We start from the raw sequence: 18,555 nt of genomic DNA on the forward strand, positions 1-18,555 counted from the left end.
AGATACAGCTTTTAACTCATTTAAAAAATGTCATGTTACTGACTTGTAATGCAAAATAACTGCAATGTCAATGGTGCCTTCAGATACGAAAAATAGTGAATCCAGTTTATGATGTTTTCTGTCTTTATAATCTTAATATACGATAAGAACTCCAAAAATGGGACGACGTTAAGAAAGTAATTGTGTCACGGCAGTTATTATGTGATGGTATCACAAAATCCATTCTAGAGTGGATTTGTAAGATTTGTAAGAAAAAGAAGAAAATGTCCCCTTGGTTCAATCACTTACTTTAACAGAATTATTCTGTTTCTATCATCGTCATTTGTTATCCTGCATAGCATATTAGTCTGGTTTTACAAAGACTTACATAACTGTCTGAAAAGTGCAAGCATAATTTACCTTAATGTTTTGTGTAAAGCACAGTACATCTCTGTTTGAAGAGCTTCACTCCAAATGGGGATTTATTCTAACATAAAGGAATGAAAGGGAGACTTGCTATGACAACACAAAAGCACTTGGAATATTATTAACTTGTGATTATGGTTACAGTTTAATTGACAAGATATTTGAGAATCACTCAGCCTGAGGATTAACAAATATTGAGTGAAGTACCTTAACAAATACACACCAGCTGTTCATATAAAGGGGGTTCTTTCAACTAATTTGAATATTTAAAACATTGACATGTTTGGGAAGAGCCAAAAATGTATCCTGACTTTTATCATTTGACACGGGATACAATTTTTGAAGGACTGCTGAGTGGTGCAATGCAGCTTTGATTGAACTGAGTCCCAGGCTTGCAGCAGCAATGTTGAAGGGATTGTGACTCCGTAAAGTTTCGTACTCAGCAGAAATGTCCTTAAGAGCTGGTGCACTATGGGAACTGTGTACTGGTGATGCCAGCAGTAAAATGCCATTCTAGAGACATTCATCATATCCACTTAATGGATGTCTATCTTTTGTGCCTCCCATTATCTTGCTGAGAATACATATTTTGCTGTCATTGAAGATTTATCAGGGACATCACCCACCCATCCTTCAGGAAACGTGGAAAAAGCTGCATCCTTTTTGTCTTACTTCCTTTTACCCAGGAAGCAACATGGAATGCATTACATGTTGCTTTAAAATAATATAACAGTGATTCAGGCACAGCTCCCTCCTCTGGGTAATTGCTCCTTGGCAATGCATGCCTTTCAGATTGCAGTTGAATTTTCACCCCTCTCCACCCAATGTGCTGCCACACCTGCTATAAATGTGACCCGTAAGCACATCGGCATACAGCATTCTTTGGTTCGGGAAGGCTTTTTGAAAAAGGCCTGTGGAAAAAAAGCACATCACAGCCATGCAGGAGCTTTTACCACACTTCCAAGGGTGGCAGGAGTGAGAGATATGAAAAGAAAGGAGAGAGGGGGAGATATTCTGGAAATATGCAGCTTCCTGTAGGTTCTTATAGGAGACCTGTCTGTCAATTTCTAGAAGCCATCTTGTTACAGAGTTTTGGCAGGTTTTCTGACCTCGTGACACTGACGGTTGATAGAACTTTCATGTAGCAGGAGCATCCGGTGACGGCCCTCTGCATATAGCATTGCTATTTTTTGCTCTGATGTTCCCTCTCATGTTTTATTCAGACCAGGGATGCTTCAGCACAAGAAGGCCCGTGTGCAACCGCATAGGGAAGATGGATGCTTGCTAGTTTTGTGTTTCTGTTAGTCTATCACATGAAGGCCTGAAATGTCAGCAATGTGCTGTATACGTGTGTTTGTGTGATGGGGATTGTAGCTTTATGAGTGAGTAAGGTATATTCATCCTGCGTTCCAAATTGCATAATCTTTTCTTTTTACTTTCCAACAATGGCTGATCATAAAAAGTATGTAGTTACTGTACTGAACTGAGTGTTCATGTAGCAGTATTCAATAATCCTGCACGTGTTGGATTTCAGTTCTTTGGTTTGTCAGAGAGGGGGTGAGTAGGTAACCGATATTTTCTGTTGTAGGCCTAGGGTAAATGATCGCAAACCGACCACAAAACATTTCTAAACAACTTTGTCTCAACATCGGAAGCATTTTGCATGGTACAATGTTTTAACCTGTACAACAATACTTACCGACTCCTGCTGCCTTTCTGTGGACACTTGCGCGTCACAGACCCCCCCTTCATTAGCCTATCGGATAGTCGCTTAAACATAAGGAGAGATGGATTGGAAGCAACAGAAAAGTTAAAGTTAAACAAATCTCTTTACGGTAATTATCCACATTTTGTTAAACGCTTTTGCTAATAGAATCTAGTGTTGCTGCAAACAGCTTAAAACATAACAAATTCAGCAGCCTCTGCGCTGGCTCAAGCCCAACTAGTTAATCTGAAATTAACTTTACCTATGTAAGAATGGCTGACAGCCCAAATCGGTGATTGCACATTCTGCTTGTTCTTGACCTTGGAGAGACATTAAGCTGTCTTTTAAAGTCTGACAAATACCTGGTTCATAAGACAAGACCATCCTCCACGAGGGTGTATATGATAATTAAAAATGATAATTTCTAAATACAATACACAATACAAAATATCTTCAAACACGTACTGTTGGAGAGGCTACAGTCAAAGATAGCATAGCGCCTGTAGGAAGTGTAGGCTACCTAATGTAAATCTGGTAAACCCTGCTGGCACACAGGGCTCTGCAGCAGAAATTTGTCCCGTCCCACCGTGCATCTGGAGTGTATTGATTGTACTCTTTCGGACAGCAGCATGCTGTACACAGGGATGCAAAACAGAGCAGCACGGAGAAAGAGGCGCAGGGAGTGGTGAATGAGTTTGAGCTGGAACATAGTAACAAGACAGAGAGTGCATGTTCAGGCTTGCATTTCTGTGCATATATACATGTGTACTACTCACATCTAAACTGTTATGAATTGTTCACACAGTATGCATGTTGTTTTTGTTTAAAAACCGGAATATACCTTTCTAGGTAAGTAAGCATTGTAATCTATCCTCCTAAAACTGCAATGCAGCCAAGCCTGGGCTCCAGCTTTTGTCTATTTGCATTCGGGCCAGGTATGATGGTGGGAGCTCTAGCCATCAGTCGACCCACACCTCTACAGTGCGCACAGCATCCAGCTGCTCGCCAAAATTAACATCTGTGCAGGTGCTGTGATTAGTGTTCCATATGCCATGGCAGACCTCGGAAGAATCTAAACCTGTAAGGGCCACCCAACCTGTGTGTCGAGGCTGCAGGGTGGAAACACAACACGGAAAAACAACAACAAAAACAAGAAGTGGATAACACAACGTATTGTTATTCTAAATAGCGATATACTACATGGGTGTCACTGCGACAAAATCCCGGCATCTTAGATTTGGTTAAAAGTAAATAACACTTAAATGACTCCTTATTTAACTCATTTGAGTACAATGAAAAAAGCTTGAAAAAAGAGAAAAACTGTGCCATGTAGCTACTTTTGTTTTAATGACATTAGAGAAGCAAGAATGGGCAGGAATCACAACACAAATGTTCCGTTAAACACAACTAAAGCACCAAGCAGTCAGTTGGTTAGTCTGTTTATATTTTTATATTAAACACTGGAAGTATCTGATGAATCATGATGGGCAATGGGCATCCATTCATTTCATGTAGTATCATTAACAAAGATTGCCAAGTGTAAAACGCAGAGAGAGAAAAAAGGGATTGAAACACAGAATAAAAGGAGGATGTTGGATGGGAATTCAAAATAGCTTGCTCCTGTAACTGGCATAGTTTCTTGAGTGTGCAGACAGAACACAGATGGGGCTGTAGTTGAGCTGCTGAATGATGGACAAATAAAAGCAAGCAGACAGCCTCTTCCAGTGATACGGATGCTGTGTCAGCATGCAGGCAGCACATCCACATCTCACATACAAGGGGAGAAATATGCACGCACACACTTGGTGCTCTCAAACGTGCACATTGACACACACAATGCTCTGCTGCCCTTTTGGCTAAAAATGGAAAGACAAGCTCCTTAGGTGAACAATGATTCTAGATCCACAAACACTGTAATCTCTCAGCTGCTAGACCAGAGGGGTATACTACGAAACAAACTCAACAGAGCCTCGCTCTCTTTTTTTGATCTGGTTCAACATAACACAAACCCTCGCTCAGAGCAGACTGGTATCACGAAGGAAGTTATCAACCTCTTATGTTGAACGAGGGTTTCAGCTTCGGGCTCTGTGCGCGTCCCCATGAAAGGGGGCGTTTGGCCCGTCATTTGAGTCTGCTTCCGCACAAAATGGACTGATCTTGTGCCGCTAACTTTACACAAACGGACTGATTGCGAGCAGCTGAGTAAAAAGATTAAGTGCATCGCTGAGTTCACTCAAGAGGAAGAGTTTGTCAGAGAGACAAAAATAACTCTTACTGCAAATAAGGAGTGGAATGCTGCCAGCATGGAAATTATTTATTTATCTTAGGCCTACCGATCGTTCTCTCGCAGTGCGTAACGTGACATTATAAAACAAAGAAACGTAACGTTGAACTCGGATTTAAACACTAGGCTATACCATTTAGCCTAATGTATTTATAGGCTACTTTGCTATATTTATAGCACCACGCCTATAGTCCCACACTTAAGAATGTAATTTAAGTCTGACACTGTCACCCAGGGCCGCTGCTAAGCTTTTGGGTGCCCTAAGCTTAAATTGTCAGTGGTGCCCCCCCTCCCCCCCAACAAAAAAAAACACCAAGATGCTCGCACCCGTAGGGTGCAGGCGGAAATTTTTTGCCCTTGCAAGATCTCTGCGACTACTTTTTGGCACATTTGCTGTAGTGATGAGTTTTTGCAAACAGCATTTACTAATAGAAAGAACAGCTTAACTTGTGAAAAAAGTTGCCTCGTATCCTACTAACTGCCATGAGATAATGCGCCCCTGGGCAAACACTCTTAAAGGGCCCCCCACACGTAAATATCCAGTCAGGTACACTGATATTTCCATACAGATACATACAATTAATGGCAAAAACATATTAAGGAAGTCAGTGTTTCCCATAGGATTTTGGGATATTGTTGGAGGGACCCTGTTGGGGGTTCCGGGGGTATGCCCCCCCCCCCCCCCCCCCCCCGGATTTTTTTTTACTTTTTAAAGTAAAATGCATCAATCTGGTGCACTTTGAGAGGAAATTTTAGAGGCTATATCAACTCCTGAGATGCAGAAGGAACATTATTTTTCAGATTTTTCTTAAACAGGCAGCACTCCTTACTCTGCAACTGTAAAAACAGTTAAGTAGATTGGTCTGCAGATCCATGTTCTATGATGGAGGGGCCCATTTCAACAGATAAAGGGTGGATAGCTACTTTTTATGAACAATTTAGAATTCACACATAGAAAGCTTATTTGTGTATGTGTGAGGGGGCCTTCAAGGCCCCTCATGGAGCCCCTTACACAGAGCTAGTAATGCTGTTGTTTTTAACTTTCCTTTGTATTTCTCCCCTACTAGTTGAGGGGCCCATGATGATTTCTATCTTGTTACATTCTGATGAGTATACTTATATTTAGGCTATTCCTTTTTGGACCCTGTTATTGACATCAGTGACAGAGCTCTTTGACTATGCAACATGAAAAGTTACTATCAGTAGCTCTGGCTAAGGGCCCCCCTGAGCCCTTGGGCCCCTGGGCCTGTGCCTGGTATGCCTGTGCAGTAATCCACCCCTGGATAGGTTGCACAATTAAGACAAAACAACAATGGGCCTGTTCATAACTAATTTATATATTTTTTGTAATGTAATGATCATCATGAAGTTTTTTAAAAAACCTCAATGGTGGGGGCCCCCGGATCATATATTTTTCCTTTTTCATAAAAAAAAAAATAATAATAATAAAAAAAAAAAATGTTTTTGGGGGCCCCCAGGAACTTGGTGTGCGTACTCTGCGTACCCTGCGTATAGGGAGCGGCGGCCCTGCTGTCACCAAATGAATAGCCTATGTGGAAAATCACTTTAGTTTCGGGCCACATCAAAATGAATACAATTAATTAGCCTTTTATTTGAATCTTACAAATACCAATAGGCCTACATTAAAAAAACCTGTAGTCTGTATTTTTCGGACAAATATGAATCTACTGTGAGAAGTTTAACCTGCGAGTCTGCAGCGATGTCCGAAATGTGTGTGTATGTGTGTGTGTGCGCGTGTGTGCACGTGCGTGTGTGTGTGTTGAGGAGGAGGGGAGGGCACATTCACACACAAACACTAAACTTTAGGCCAGCTGATTGTGGACAGCTTGTGCAATTGGGGACTAATAAATAAAAAGTCTATGTAAATACCATTGTTAAAACCACAAACGTGACACAAGTAAACGTGTGTGTGTGTGGGGGGGGGGGGGGGGGGGTGCGTGCGTGCGACATAACTGATGCCACTATATGCTTATGTCCTTGTGACAGTGTGCAGGGCTATTTTACTGCGGGGCGAATCAGATTAGCGCAGACGCTAAACTGGTCACTGCAATAAAGCAATGTTTCATACATGCTCCCTGATTCCACTAGAAACCCATGGACTATCCGTCATTTGAATGCCACAGCCCTCCTTGTTGGTGTCAAAAGTCAAACATGCAGTTCAGACAACCACTGATCCACATATGGGCTAACTACGCTCAGTTTCAGCATCAGGGAATAAAACCATGTATCAGCTGTTTCAATTCATCCATTCATCTCCAAATCATCACACACACACACACACACACACACACACACACACACACACACACAAACTCCGACCGCCACACATCCAACATCCAAACATCCAAAGTCATTGAAGCAGACCCCAGGCCGGCAGTGTCTTGATTGTAACGTGACTGTGTGGGAAATTAAAGTGCCTTTACTGCTCTCTGTGAAGCAGCAGTTCATTGAAGATAACATGGATTTAGTCATAAAATGTTTTAGCAGCTCTGAAATAAATATGGCTGCTCACAAAACATAAATCTTTTGGCCTCAACTTGTTGTCACCCTTTGTCACATTATATAAAATGGTAGTCATTTTTATAATCAACGTAGTATATTAGCAAATGCTTAGCTTACCCTGAGAAAGTTATAAAAATGACAAAGAGGAACCTTTGCCTTTACCTGGCCCAGGACTACACAGAGATAATTGCTTAGTTCTTTCTTCACATCCTTGGTCGCTCTGGTCATTCATCATTACGAAGCAACTGGGCACATGACCACAAGACTTTTGGTTTCCTTGGCAATAAGCAAAAACTAAATTTTGCTTCACTGCTTCAGGTGGAAGTGAGTCAACAGCACTGTTGTACAAATCGCCCCCTCACCATCCCTCATGCTTTGTATGAGCTTGTTGTAAATATAGGGAAATAAATAAATGAAAGGAGCATAGAGGCAAATGACTGCTGTGTGCTGCCATTGACAACAAGCTTGTCCCCACAGGCCAAACACTCACTGGCACGAGCAGCCCATAGAACCACAGCTAGGGCTTATCTGAGATAAACATGCCCAGGGCCTGTTTTTATTCAACAGCCGCTCATCGAGGGAAAAACACAGCCCTTGCTCTTTTCCAGCAGCGCCTTGGTTCATATTGAACAACAGGGAGCTGTCAATACAACAGCTACACTGTCCGTAACCCAGCAGCTTTTTACCATTACACTCAGCACCCCTGTGATTACAATCCCCTTCAACTGTAGATCCCAGACTGCTACTGAACTGACTTTAAATAACACAAACTAGTGACCTCACAGACATTAGTGCTGGATTGATAGTCTGTCTTTTACAGCCTTTTAAATATGGGGTGGATTTGCTGCATTGCTCAGTGCCATCTTTAATTAAATATATTTGTGGGATTTGTTGATTGTTGGTCAGGCGAAACAAGTCATCTAAAGATGTCCCTTTGGTCTCTGGATGGACTTTCTGACATTTTACAGATTAATGTATTCAATGACTATTTGAAAAAATGTATAGCCTATAGTATTGACCTGTAATGAAAATAATCTCCATCTGTGCACACTATGCACAGATGGGCTATGTATTCAGTCAAAACGCTCTGTCATGACAAGAGAAGATGTTTCCTTAAGTCTGTTGTCTACATATTCACTTCACCACATCATTCTCTATCTAAAGAAATGGCTAGGCCTATAGTAGGCTAAAAATTAAATCGATTTTTCTAAATAGGCAGACAATCCAGCCATCTTAGGCTATATGTTCTATGAAATCCCTCAAATTGGCTAACATCCAAACACCATAGACTTAGGCCTACAAGCAAGCTCATCTCACACAATTTGCTGACTGGATAGGGTGTGACTCCAGCAAATCTGAGATGCTGGGGCGAGGGATACTCTCTATAGGCTACCTATAAAGCAGCGACCGTTCTTATCACTAATGTATTCTAAATCCTGTATTTTAGAAACATTAGCATCAAAGACAACAGCCAGCATTGGACTTGTGATGTCATTCCGCTCATTACACATGTGGTAGCCTACACTTAGAATATCTCAGTGAATGAGGCCAAGAGAACAGGAGCAAATTTGGATTGTGCCTGCTTCAAACATCAAATATCCTTTAGAGATTATGCAATGGTCGACATGACTATCTTGGGATCTGAATAAGAAATAAAATAAAATACAAACAGTCTGCTGCAGATGTATCTTTAACAATGCTGTAGGCCTACAAAAGATTCGAATCATGTTGACTCAGTCAGCATAAAATGCCAAGTCACCATGGTAACAGGGGATGCAACGCGCCTTGTAGTCGAAAGGGTGATGGAGACATAACACAACACCAACACCATCGCGGGATCTTTGACAGCGTTTTAAAAATACGGTGATCAATATCTTCATAAAAATAAACGCTCAATAAACCGGATATCCGATTCTGATTTTCGTGCAACACAACCACAGCAGCCAAAGCTCGGGCTACCTCACGTCACGTTGAAGCTTCTTCGTATTATGTAACTGCATTGAATTATAGTGGTAGCAATTACCACGCGATGACGAAATCAAAAAACACACATGGACGGCAGTTAAAACTGAAACATTGCTGTTTTATATCGGAATAACAAAGGCCTACATTTTATTTAGCCTATTATTATAGCCTATTAATTTTTTTGTTTTTTTGCGCCAGACATTAACCTCCAGTATTCAAAGTTGCATAACATTTCAGTCTCATTTCTCCCATGCCACAAGGATAAAATAGCAGGCTATGTGGGGATAATGTTGTAAACCAGTAGCCTATTGATGGCTTAAACGTCTGTCTCCTCCAAGCCCGCCCACATAAACACAACTGGCAAAACATCTAACATGAACATTTGGGGGGCTATAGGATGAATGGAGGAGCGCCTACCTGTCCGCAGGTTGAAGGAGAGTCGGGCTTCAACAAGATACGGGGTATCGCTCTTGGAGCGGAGTCTTCTTATCGGTCTGCGGTCTGTGCTGCCGTCTGGAGTGGTCGCCATCAATTTGAACCAGTGTCCAGGGAGGACTTCTGGCGGACTAGGGCAGACGCAGAACCACGGCCACTCACATACTGAGAGGTAGCTCTATGGATGATGGGGAGAAGGAGGAGGAGGAGGGAGTTTACACACACACACGCGCGCACACACTGACAGAGAGAGAGAGAGAGAGAGAGAGAGAGAGAGAGAGCGTTGGTGGCATGGATAGGCCTACAGTGGGAGGAAAAAACCCAAAACAAATTAAATGCTATCTTGTCAAAGCTCTTATTCAGTTAGTCTATTATGCTTTCAGGTTTTAGCCTACCATATAGGCCTATGCTTATGGGTTGAGCAGTCCTGCCTACAGTAGGCAGGACTGTTTATTTGATCTGACCATATAGGCCATTGAGTCCAACGTTAAAGCCGATTAATTCCATTCAAATTACTAATATAAATCGTATTATTATTTATGTAGAATCATGTGTAAGAAAAAATACAATAAATGTCTTTCACATTACTACACCATAGGCCTATTGGTTCTGCACCATACCCAACACACAACATAGGCTTTCCTATAGCCTATAGGCTAGCTTAATATAACCATTCAGTTCAGTTGTGTTCCGTTCACTTCATTGTCCAAAAATTAAGTCGCGAGTACAGTGAATCTGAATCAGCCTTGAATAAAACACACTTGCGGCAGTCTACCAGCAGGTGGCTCCCCTTGACTACACATTTTTGTTCTACATTTTAAGAGCGCTTTGCGACAGCTTAGAACGTTTACGGCTTCTCTTAAAACTAACTGTGATAGAGGTAAACAAGCAAACTTCGGCTTGGCTCTCTGCTCTAAAAGGGGGAATAAAACAAGCTGAGGTAAGTACGATCATGTTATTGAGTCAATTTCAGTTAAATGTGAATGTTTCGTTCTTGTCTTCAGTAGGTTTTTGCCTGTAGGCCTATACACACACAATTAAGATGTGCACGTTAGTTCCTGCTGATGTGTCAAGAGAGCACGGAGAGGATTTGATCCATTCAGCAGCTAACTGTGTAGCATACACGACTTTACAGGCGACGTAATGTGAACGCAGTCCACGTTAGGAGGTTGTAAAATAATTTTTGGAACTTTTCAGCTTGTGTTAAATACTTACACTTTCAATACATTGGAAGTAAAAAGTTTGTCGCCTCGGAGGAAAACTTTTAAAACGCCAATGTGACCAACTGCTTTAGTAGTGATTTCTAGCTGTAACCTGAACCACTATCTATGCCTGTAACCCATGGAAACAAGCAGGAGGTCTTATAGCTTTCACCGTTGTCGTGTACTGTAGTTCTACATTACGCTTGGGAAGTGTAGTTCTTTATACATTAATCTGGAAGGATTGTAGTCTTTTATACATGTGGTTGATAAATTGTAGTCTTTTATACATTGGGTGGTATATTGTAGTTTTTTTTATAGCATACAATACTCGGGTGAATTGTAGTGTTTTATACATAAGGCTGTGCAGTCTGTTAAACCTGTTTAGACATGTAGGACACACCCAATTTTCTGTTTGCTTTTTCTTCTGAAGAATGCGGTTTACCTGACTATTACTTCTACTCCCAACCTATTCATCTGAACAGGTTTTGCATGCACATTCCTTGTATAATCACTGCCAGTAGTCAGGCTTTCTTCAGTTTGTATGCCATTGTAGGCTACATTTAAGGCAGGCTGTCACTGTCCTGATTGCACAACCACATTAGGCTACATGCATTCCTGTTGCAGCCATATCTTGTGTTCATTTTGATAATGTTAAAGTAAAGTTATATAAATTGAGGCCCCAGTCACACATAGGCCTACACAGGCTCTTCACTGCAAGTTAAAGGATACATTTGCCATATTCATATGCGCTTCAAAGAATAGTCACAAGGCATTACATGTTAACAGAGAAAATCTTCCCAACATGATGTAAAGTTACAATAAAAATTGTTGTTAAGTGGACTTGACAATAATTCCTGCAACTTTTTGTTGTTCTCTTTCCTGTTTTTCCTGTCTGTGAATGGACTTCTGTAACTATAGTGACAATGCTCCTCCAAAAGCGAGCCGTGTTCACAGTTGGTCTTCGCATGTGCTCCACACATGTGACAACAGGACCAGTGCCAGACACAAGACCCAGTTCAGGTAAAATGAAAGCAGTTCAGTTTATGACAATGTTGTTTTGCGGCAGTGTCAGGTTAACATTGGTCCAGCGAATTGTCGAAATAAAATGTTTTGATGAAGACACTAAGGTACAGCAGTTGTAGCATGATCTAGGAAATGTGTGACAAATCAATCAAAAGTAGCAACTGAATAATTTAATCAAGAACAATGTGGTTGCTAATGATAAGTTATCATCAAACAGACTAGAATCTATGTTAATGAACCACTGTCTAATGATTGCTCATTTAAACATACTGACCTCTGTCTTGAATCAATTGAATCAATCATTCCTAACTCAAACACAGCAATCGGACACATACAACACTGTAGCATATAACTAAAATGTTGTAATACTACCTACTGTAATAGTTACTGATATATTGCTTCTAGGGCCCGACCGATATGGATTTTTGGGTGCCGATGCTGATTATTTTCTGAGAAAAATTACGATAACGATTAAATCGGCCAATTATTTTTTTTTAAATCCCATAAATATATATTGAAAATGTTTACTTTTTTGAACCCATAAATATATATATAAATACTTGTTACTGTCAATAGGTGTACAGGAACGTTTTAGTTATTGAAATATGCATTATCTAAAAAAAATTAAGTGTTACAAATATGTCTAAAGTGACATGACGTATTTTCAAACTCAGAACATTAAGCATTTTATGTAACTGCACCCAACCCTCTGGAACTCCCTCCCTCCAAACATCAGCATCTCAGACTAAATAAACTCATTCAAAAGTCAACTCAAAACTCACCTCTTTAAGAAAGCATAATTACACCTGACTCCACGTCCACTCCAAACCTTATATTTAATTTGTCTGTATTTTGTCTGTAAGTATGATTTTCTATATGTTTGATGTAAAGTGTCTTCGAATGACCTCCAATAAAGCACTATATAAATTCTATATACAGGAATAACTATAGTAATATCAACTACTATTAACAGTCAAGCGATGACCAATGACTCTGCTATTGGTGTCAGGGGGAACTGTCAAGTGTGAATTAATCTAATGTATTACAACACACCTGCTGCGGCTGTTAATATGCAATAACACCTCCGGGGCAGCAATGCATCTCACTCAACATGATTGCTGGAATAAAATAAAAAAAAAATCGGCAAAAAATCGGCGGCCATTTTGCCGATTGCCGATTTTCGGAGATGTGCTATAATCGGCCGATATATCGGTCGGGCCCTAATTGCTTCCCCCCCAGATTTAGCAGTAGTGCCTCTATTGTTGGGAGGACTTTTTTCACTTAATATCAGGACAAGATGTGGGAAAATGTAATCAAGAACAACAACAACATTGATCCCTCTGATTTCTGCTTGTCATTTCCATTGTCATGGATGTCATAGAATGTTTTTTTTAAACCATCAACAAGACATTTAAACAGCACTTGATTATATGTTGCTTTTCCTTTTATTGTCCTAGACATGTCTGACTTTCGCCGGGTGTTTTCCAAAGCCAAGCACATAGCAATCATCACAGGGGCAGGTGTGAGTGCAGAGAGTGGAGTACCGACTTTCAGGGCAGAAAATGAGAGGTGGAGGAAGTGGCAATCTCAGGTGATTTTCTTAAAAAGCAAACACACACACACACACACACACACACACACACACACACACACACACACACACACACACACACACACACACACACACACACACACACACACACACACACACACACACACATATATTTGTACATGGCTGTTTTATTTACCCTTTTTATGAAGGTCAACGTTTTGTGTTTGGTCTAATCTCCAGCTGTGGTTCAGTGTGTTTTCGCAGTGGAGTGGGTGTATTTTATGTTAACATAATACAGCTCCACAGCTAATGGAGCCCGCAAAGATAAAAATGGTGTCTGTTGCATAATTCTGGATTCTTCTCGTGGGCTGTGGCAGGAAAGAACCAAAAAGTGTCTTTTCATACAACATCACGATCAAAATCGCCCTTACCTAAATTAATCTACTAACCCTTCTTCCAACTTTCCGTTTTGACCATAAAAACATTGCTATTTGTCGATGCATTCGCAGGACCTGGCAACCCCTGAAGCCTTCTCTCGCAACCCATCTCGGGTCTGGGAGTTCTACAATTACAGAAGGGAGATGGCTCTAAGCAAAAAGCCCAATGCAGCCCATCTGGCCATAGCAGAGTGTGAGGCCAGGCTGAGGAAGCAGGGGCGCTCCGTGGTGGTCATCACCCAGTGCATAGACGACCTCCACAGACAAGCCGGCTCCAAGCGTGTGCTCAAGATTCATGGTGAGGGCCAGATCTACTCACTAAAATATTGACATTTCCCCCCTTGGATATAATAGATATGATCATAATATACTGTAGTTTCGGAAAAAGATTTGATTGAGAATAGATTTATGTTGGATTGAATATAACATTTTGCTGAAGGAAAAAGCTACCTCAAAAAAAGGAAAAATCATACAAAAATGCTCATATTTTGAGGATAGATTTACACCTGGGGATTACTAAAAAATATAACATGGTAAATTATATCTGTAATCATTAAGCTGCTGCTGCTCCAATAGTCATTGATTACTTGGAACTTTTTCAGCGCCATAGTGTCTACCAGGGTTTTACTTGGAGATGGAAACATTTTGTGATTCATATAGTTGTTGGTTCATTTTAAAAAACCTCCCATGAGCCCCCAGGGTTGGTCACTTATTTTAATGTCTGTGGACAAACCCCAAAATATAATTTAAAGTGTTGTTTTAGGGGTGGATCATGGCATTTGACTGATTTCTTTGGTAGAAATCTTGCTTTAATTAACTATGCATGAGTCATCATGGCACAAAACTACTGTCAACAAACTCTTGTGTGGAGGGAGATGTTTTTCTGTGAATCTAGTGGGCCAAAATGACAAACAGCTGTGCTTTCTGTGTGTAATAACTGCAGGCAGTGTGACGGAGACGCGTTGTGTGAGTTGTGGACACATGACCGTAAACAGGCGAAGCCCCATATGTCCAGCCCTAAAGGACAAAGGGTAAAAAGAAGCCATTCTGGAGCGCACACACACACACACACACACACACACACACACACACACACACACACACACACACACACACACACACACACACACACACACACACACACACACACACACACACACACACACACACACACACACACACACACACACACACACACACACACACACACACACACACACACACACACACACACACACACACACACACACACACACACACACACTATTTTTAATCTCTTAAACTGGATATATGGGTAAAGTGACATTTAACCCATAGTGTTTGTTCTCCTAATGTACAGTGCTCCTCACCTAGATGTTGCCGATGCCCAGATTCCTGTGGATAAACTGCCAAGGTGGGACTACTATCGCTTACTATAAATAACACTGAATGTCAGATTCACTAAGCCTTTTTAAGGGCTTTCTATTAAGCATACTACGCCTTTAGTTTTCCTTTTTATAAAAACGTACACTAGGTTGAAAACACAGTTTGCCTCTTCTGCACAGCTGCAGTAAAGTGTGTCCCTCTCCTTAACTTGTAAATGCATTTGAGGACTGTGAAAGGACATAAAGGCATGAACGAACCTGTACTACACAGAGATCTTTATGGTAGCAGAAAAGGAGTAATATAATCAAGAAACATTATATCCGAATATTCTAAAGTATCCGAGTATTATAAAAAACAAATGCTAAAGGCTGACAGGGAGCTGGTTTTTGTCTTCAAACACTAAATTAATGATCATTAAATGTAAGAATCTCAGTGTACTGCCTAATGCACTCTTTAGACGAGGGTCTAAACGAGTTTTAAGTGTAATTATTTTGCTATGCTTTTTAGATTTATGCTGGGCTTACACTAGAGGACTTTTAAAAGACTTTGAAAAGACTGAAGACTGAAACCCTCTTACATTTAAAGACAATCAACTCACACCTGAAGACAACTAGTCATTAGTTTTCAGTCACAGAGTGAGATTTTGAAAAGACAGGGGGTCTCATATTGCAAGACTACGACTAGATTCCTTTTGAGATTAATATTATTTCCGCAAACGCGATAGTGATTATTTAATTAAAAAAAGGTTAATTCAATATTCCGAGCGGGGGACTTCCTTTAGTTATTTGACCATATTTATTTGCTGATCTCGTACCCCAATAACTTTAACTCACTTGCGCGGCTGTCAGCCTGGTTCTCCCGCCGAGGCTTCAAGGAAAAAGTGTCCGAAATAAGTCCCTGCACAGGCGGACACAGGTCGCGACTAATGCCGCTCCTCCTGCGTCGTGCATGCGAGAGTGTGACAGTGTTTACGTCATTTCGCTTGAGCCAACCCCTTAAGACTAACGATAATATCAAACATGTTTGATAATGTCGGAACGTCAAGACGGGAAGAAGACTGGCTGAAATCAGGTTGGATGACCACCTTACACCAAACGACTGAGATTACGTGCGCCACAACTCCAGCACGACTTCTGTGATTTCAGTCCGACATTGGAAGATTGTCTGCGACTGTCAAATCGCGTGAAAAGTCGTGTAGTGTAAGCCCAGCATTAGCTGTATAAACCAATCTCTCCACCTACTCCGCTTCTGTTGGACCTCCTGCTCACGTCATAACTCTCCCTCACCACCTGTTACAGTGGGTGGCTTCTGTATATATTGTTGTTGTATTATGGATTTCATTAAGTTGCTCTTTATTCTTTTACAATTTCCTTTGAATTCTATGTATTGGCTTTTGCATTAATAATAAATGTATAAAGCACCATTTCTCTTTTGATGCAGATTAACTGGGATGACTCCTTCATCATTTTACTGAGATTAGCGATGTCAGACAAAACCTTTCTGTGGTCTTGGTCCACTGACTCTCTTTCACTCACAGACTGCGCCTTTTGTTGATGTAGCAACAAGCTGCTGCCTGTGGTAAATCAGTGCGAGAACAAACTGAATGGAGAGCACAGTTCAAATTTTGTCTCTGTGATTCTGGCCGCCAGGACTTGGTTTTTATCTCATGTTACTGATAGCAACTGATATTAACTGATAGCGCCGCATGGGCTTCCACTTGGGGTCAGTGGTTTGCTATGAAAGTAGTAACCTTCCTCTTAGACCTTAGGCCAATGTTTACATTCATCTCTGAATTAACTGCAGCATTTTCGCAGTTTTTATGTCTTAACTGTTGAGCACAACATCACACCTCTGGCCACAAAATCGTAAAATTTTGTGTGGATTTACGCTTGTGTGTTATGGCCAATAATTCTGTGTTAAATTCAGAGTGACACAATGACAATCTTTGTCGCTGCTGTACCAAGGTGTGGCGAGAGTGACTGTCATGGTCTGCTGAGGCCCAACGTGGTGTTTTTTGGAGAAACTCTGGATTCTCATATCCTGACCAAGGTGGAAAAAGAGATGGAGACCTGTGACCTCTGTCTGGTGGTGAGTTATCCTCCTATGTATTATCTAAAACAATATTTCTTCAGAATCCTTCAAGGACTAGATCTAAGAAGTAATTCGGTATGCTAGGTGTATCATTGATGCTGGTGTACTTGCTGTCATGCTTAACCTACAGGTTGGCACGTCTTCAATCGTTTACCCGGCAGCCATGTTTGGCCCCCGGATCGCATCCAGGGGCATCCCAGTGGCCGAATTTAACACAAACACAACACCAAAAACAGAGTACTTCACGTAAGTCAGTCAAGAAACCCGAGTGCTTGTTGAAAAAACTATACCACCAATCCGCTTCTATAATGAATGACGTTGGCATGAAAATATATGAATTATGAAAATGTTGTGTTTTAATGATGTAGTGGGTAATGATACTTTTTGTATGTTGATATTTGGTGCCACCCACTGGCAACTTAGACAACATCCAGGCTCCTTCCCAGTATTTGTTTCCTTGTATTAGTCGCCTACTTAAAGGCACTTTACAACTCAGTGAATGACCTTTAAAATCTGACTGTGTGTGTGTTTGTGATGTGACACAGGCACCATTTCCAGGGTCCATGCGGAACTACGCTGCCTCCAGCTTTGGCGCAACATGAATCAGAGGTTTAACTGGCAGCAACCAGTGGCTTCTTCGGGCAGACTAATGCAAGCAATGTACATTTTTAATCCAAATGTTTGCGTTGAAATCACTTTAGCTGTTGATGCGTGCTAGAATTAAACTACGCTATATAGAATTATGCTTTTTTTTCTAGACTTTGGGATGGATCTCTTCAATACTTGAATATATAACTCACTAAACTGGAAATGAGATTGTATGAACATATATGCTGCTTGGAGTTAGCAGGAACTATGCAGCTTGGAAAGATAAGGAATGTACTATGTATGTAGTTATTAGCATAGGAATATATCTGCTCACATATCAGAGGGTATTGTCATTCTTTGCATACGTTTTGTATAAGATGCTGGTGGGGGGGATTGTCATATTTAGGATGTACCCTGCTCTAAAACTATGCTGTAGATCAGAAGAAATTACTACTGGCGCCAATGCAAATCCTTCCTCTTTCCGCCGTGACATAATATTGTCCCTTTCCAAAACTGTTTACACAACTTTGACCAAATCTCGCTTTGAAACCTCAAGTGAAAAATCAACCAATGTTACAGAGTTTTAGCCAAGTGTAACGGAGTTTGCTTTTGACCAAGGACGGAGGGTCTCTTCATTCCGAGCCTGAATCAGCATTATTCCTGACTTTGTTTATTATGACATCAGTAGTAAACTGTCACGGATTCTCCTACTTTTGATACATTTTATTTTTTACAAATGTCAATGTCTGTTTTCAAAAAATATGTATATGTTCAACCTCTGTACATGAAAATTATATATATAAACAAAAAAAAGCTATTCTTTATTATACTGTATAACATCAGTTTTTTAAACAACTTCTTCGCCCATAAGCATTGCGCACAATTTATTACAATGTATTCTATTAAAAACTGCTAATGCGGTTATACAGAACATGATTAATAAAAACACTAAATGTACGTTTTGCAGTTTTTTTTGTGTT

General features: G+C 40.7%; 1 protein-coding gene across 1 annotated transcript; it reads left to right on the top strand.

Annotated features, from left to right (window-relative positions):
- The first annotated feature begins 10,167 nt into the window (after positions 1-10,167).
- Positions 10,168-18,526, top strand: LOC307255095 (NAD-dependent protein deacylase sirtuin-5, mitochondrial-like). Its single transcript, XM_080033702.1, has 9 exons — positions 10,168-10,257; positions 11,438-11,539; positions 13,000-13,133; positions 13,604-13,829; positions 14,475-14,562; positions 14,871-14,924; positions 16,861-16,984; positions 17,118-17,233; positions 17,533-18,526. Exons 2-9 carry the CDS (start codon positions 11,443-11,445, stop codon positions 17,600-17,602), a joined length of 909 nt encoding a protein of 302 aa, XP_079889828.1. The 5' UTR covers positions 10,168-10,257; positions 11,438-11,442; the 3' UTR covers positions 17,603-18,526.
- Positions 18,527-18,555: the final 29 nt, after the last annotated feature.

This window comes from Ammodytes marinus, assembly GCF_949987685.1.
Source record: "Ammodytes marinus genome assembly, chromosome: 9".
NCBI lineage: Eukaryota > Metazoa > Chordata > Actinopteri > Uranoscopiformes > Ammodytidae > Ammodytes > Ammodytes marinus.

Bases quoted from the DNA above. Each gene is read 5' to 3' on its own strand.
- LOC307255095 (XM_080033702.1), top strand. From the start codon at position 11,443: ATGCTCCTCCAAAAGCGAGCCGTGTTCACAGTTGGTCTTCGCATGTGC. The intron at 14,925-16,860 runs GTGGGACTACTA...TGCTGTACCAAG, and splicing joins CCTGTGGATAAACTGCCAAG to GTGTGGCGAGAGTGACTGTC. The intron at 17,234-17,532 runs GTAAGTCAGTCA...GATGTGACACAG, and splicing joins CCAAAAACAGAGTACTTCAC to GCACCATTTCCAGGGTCCAT.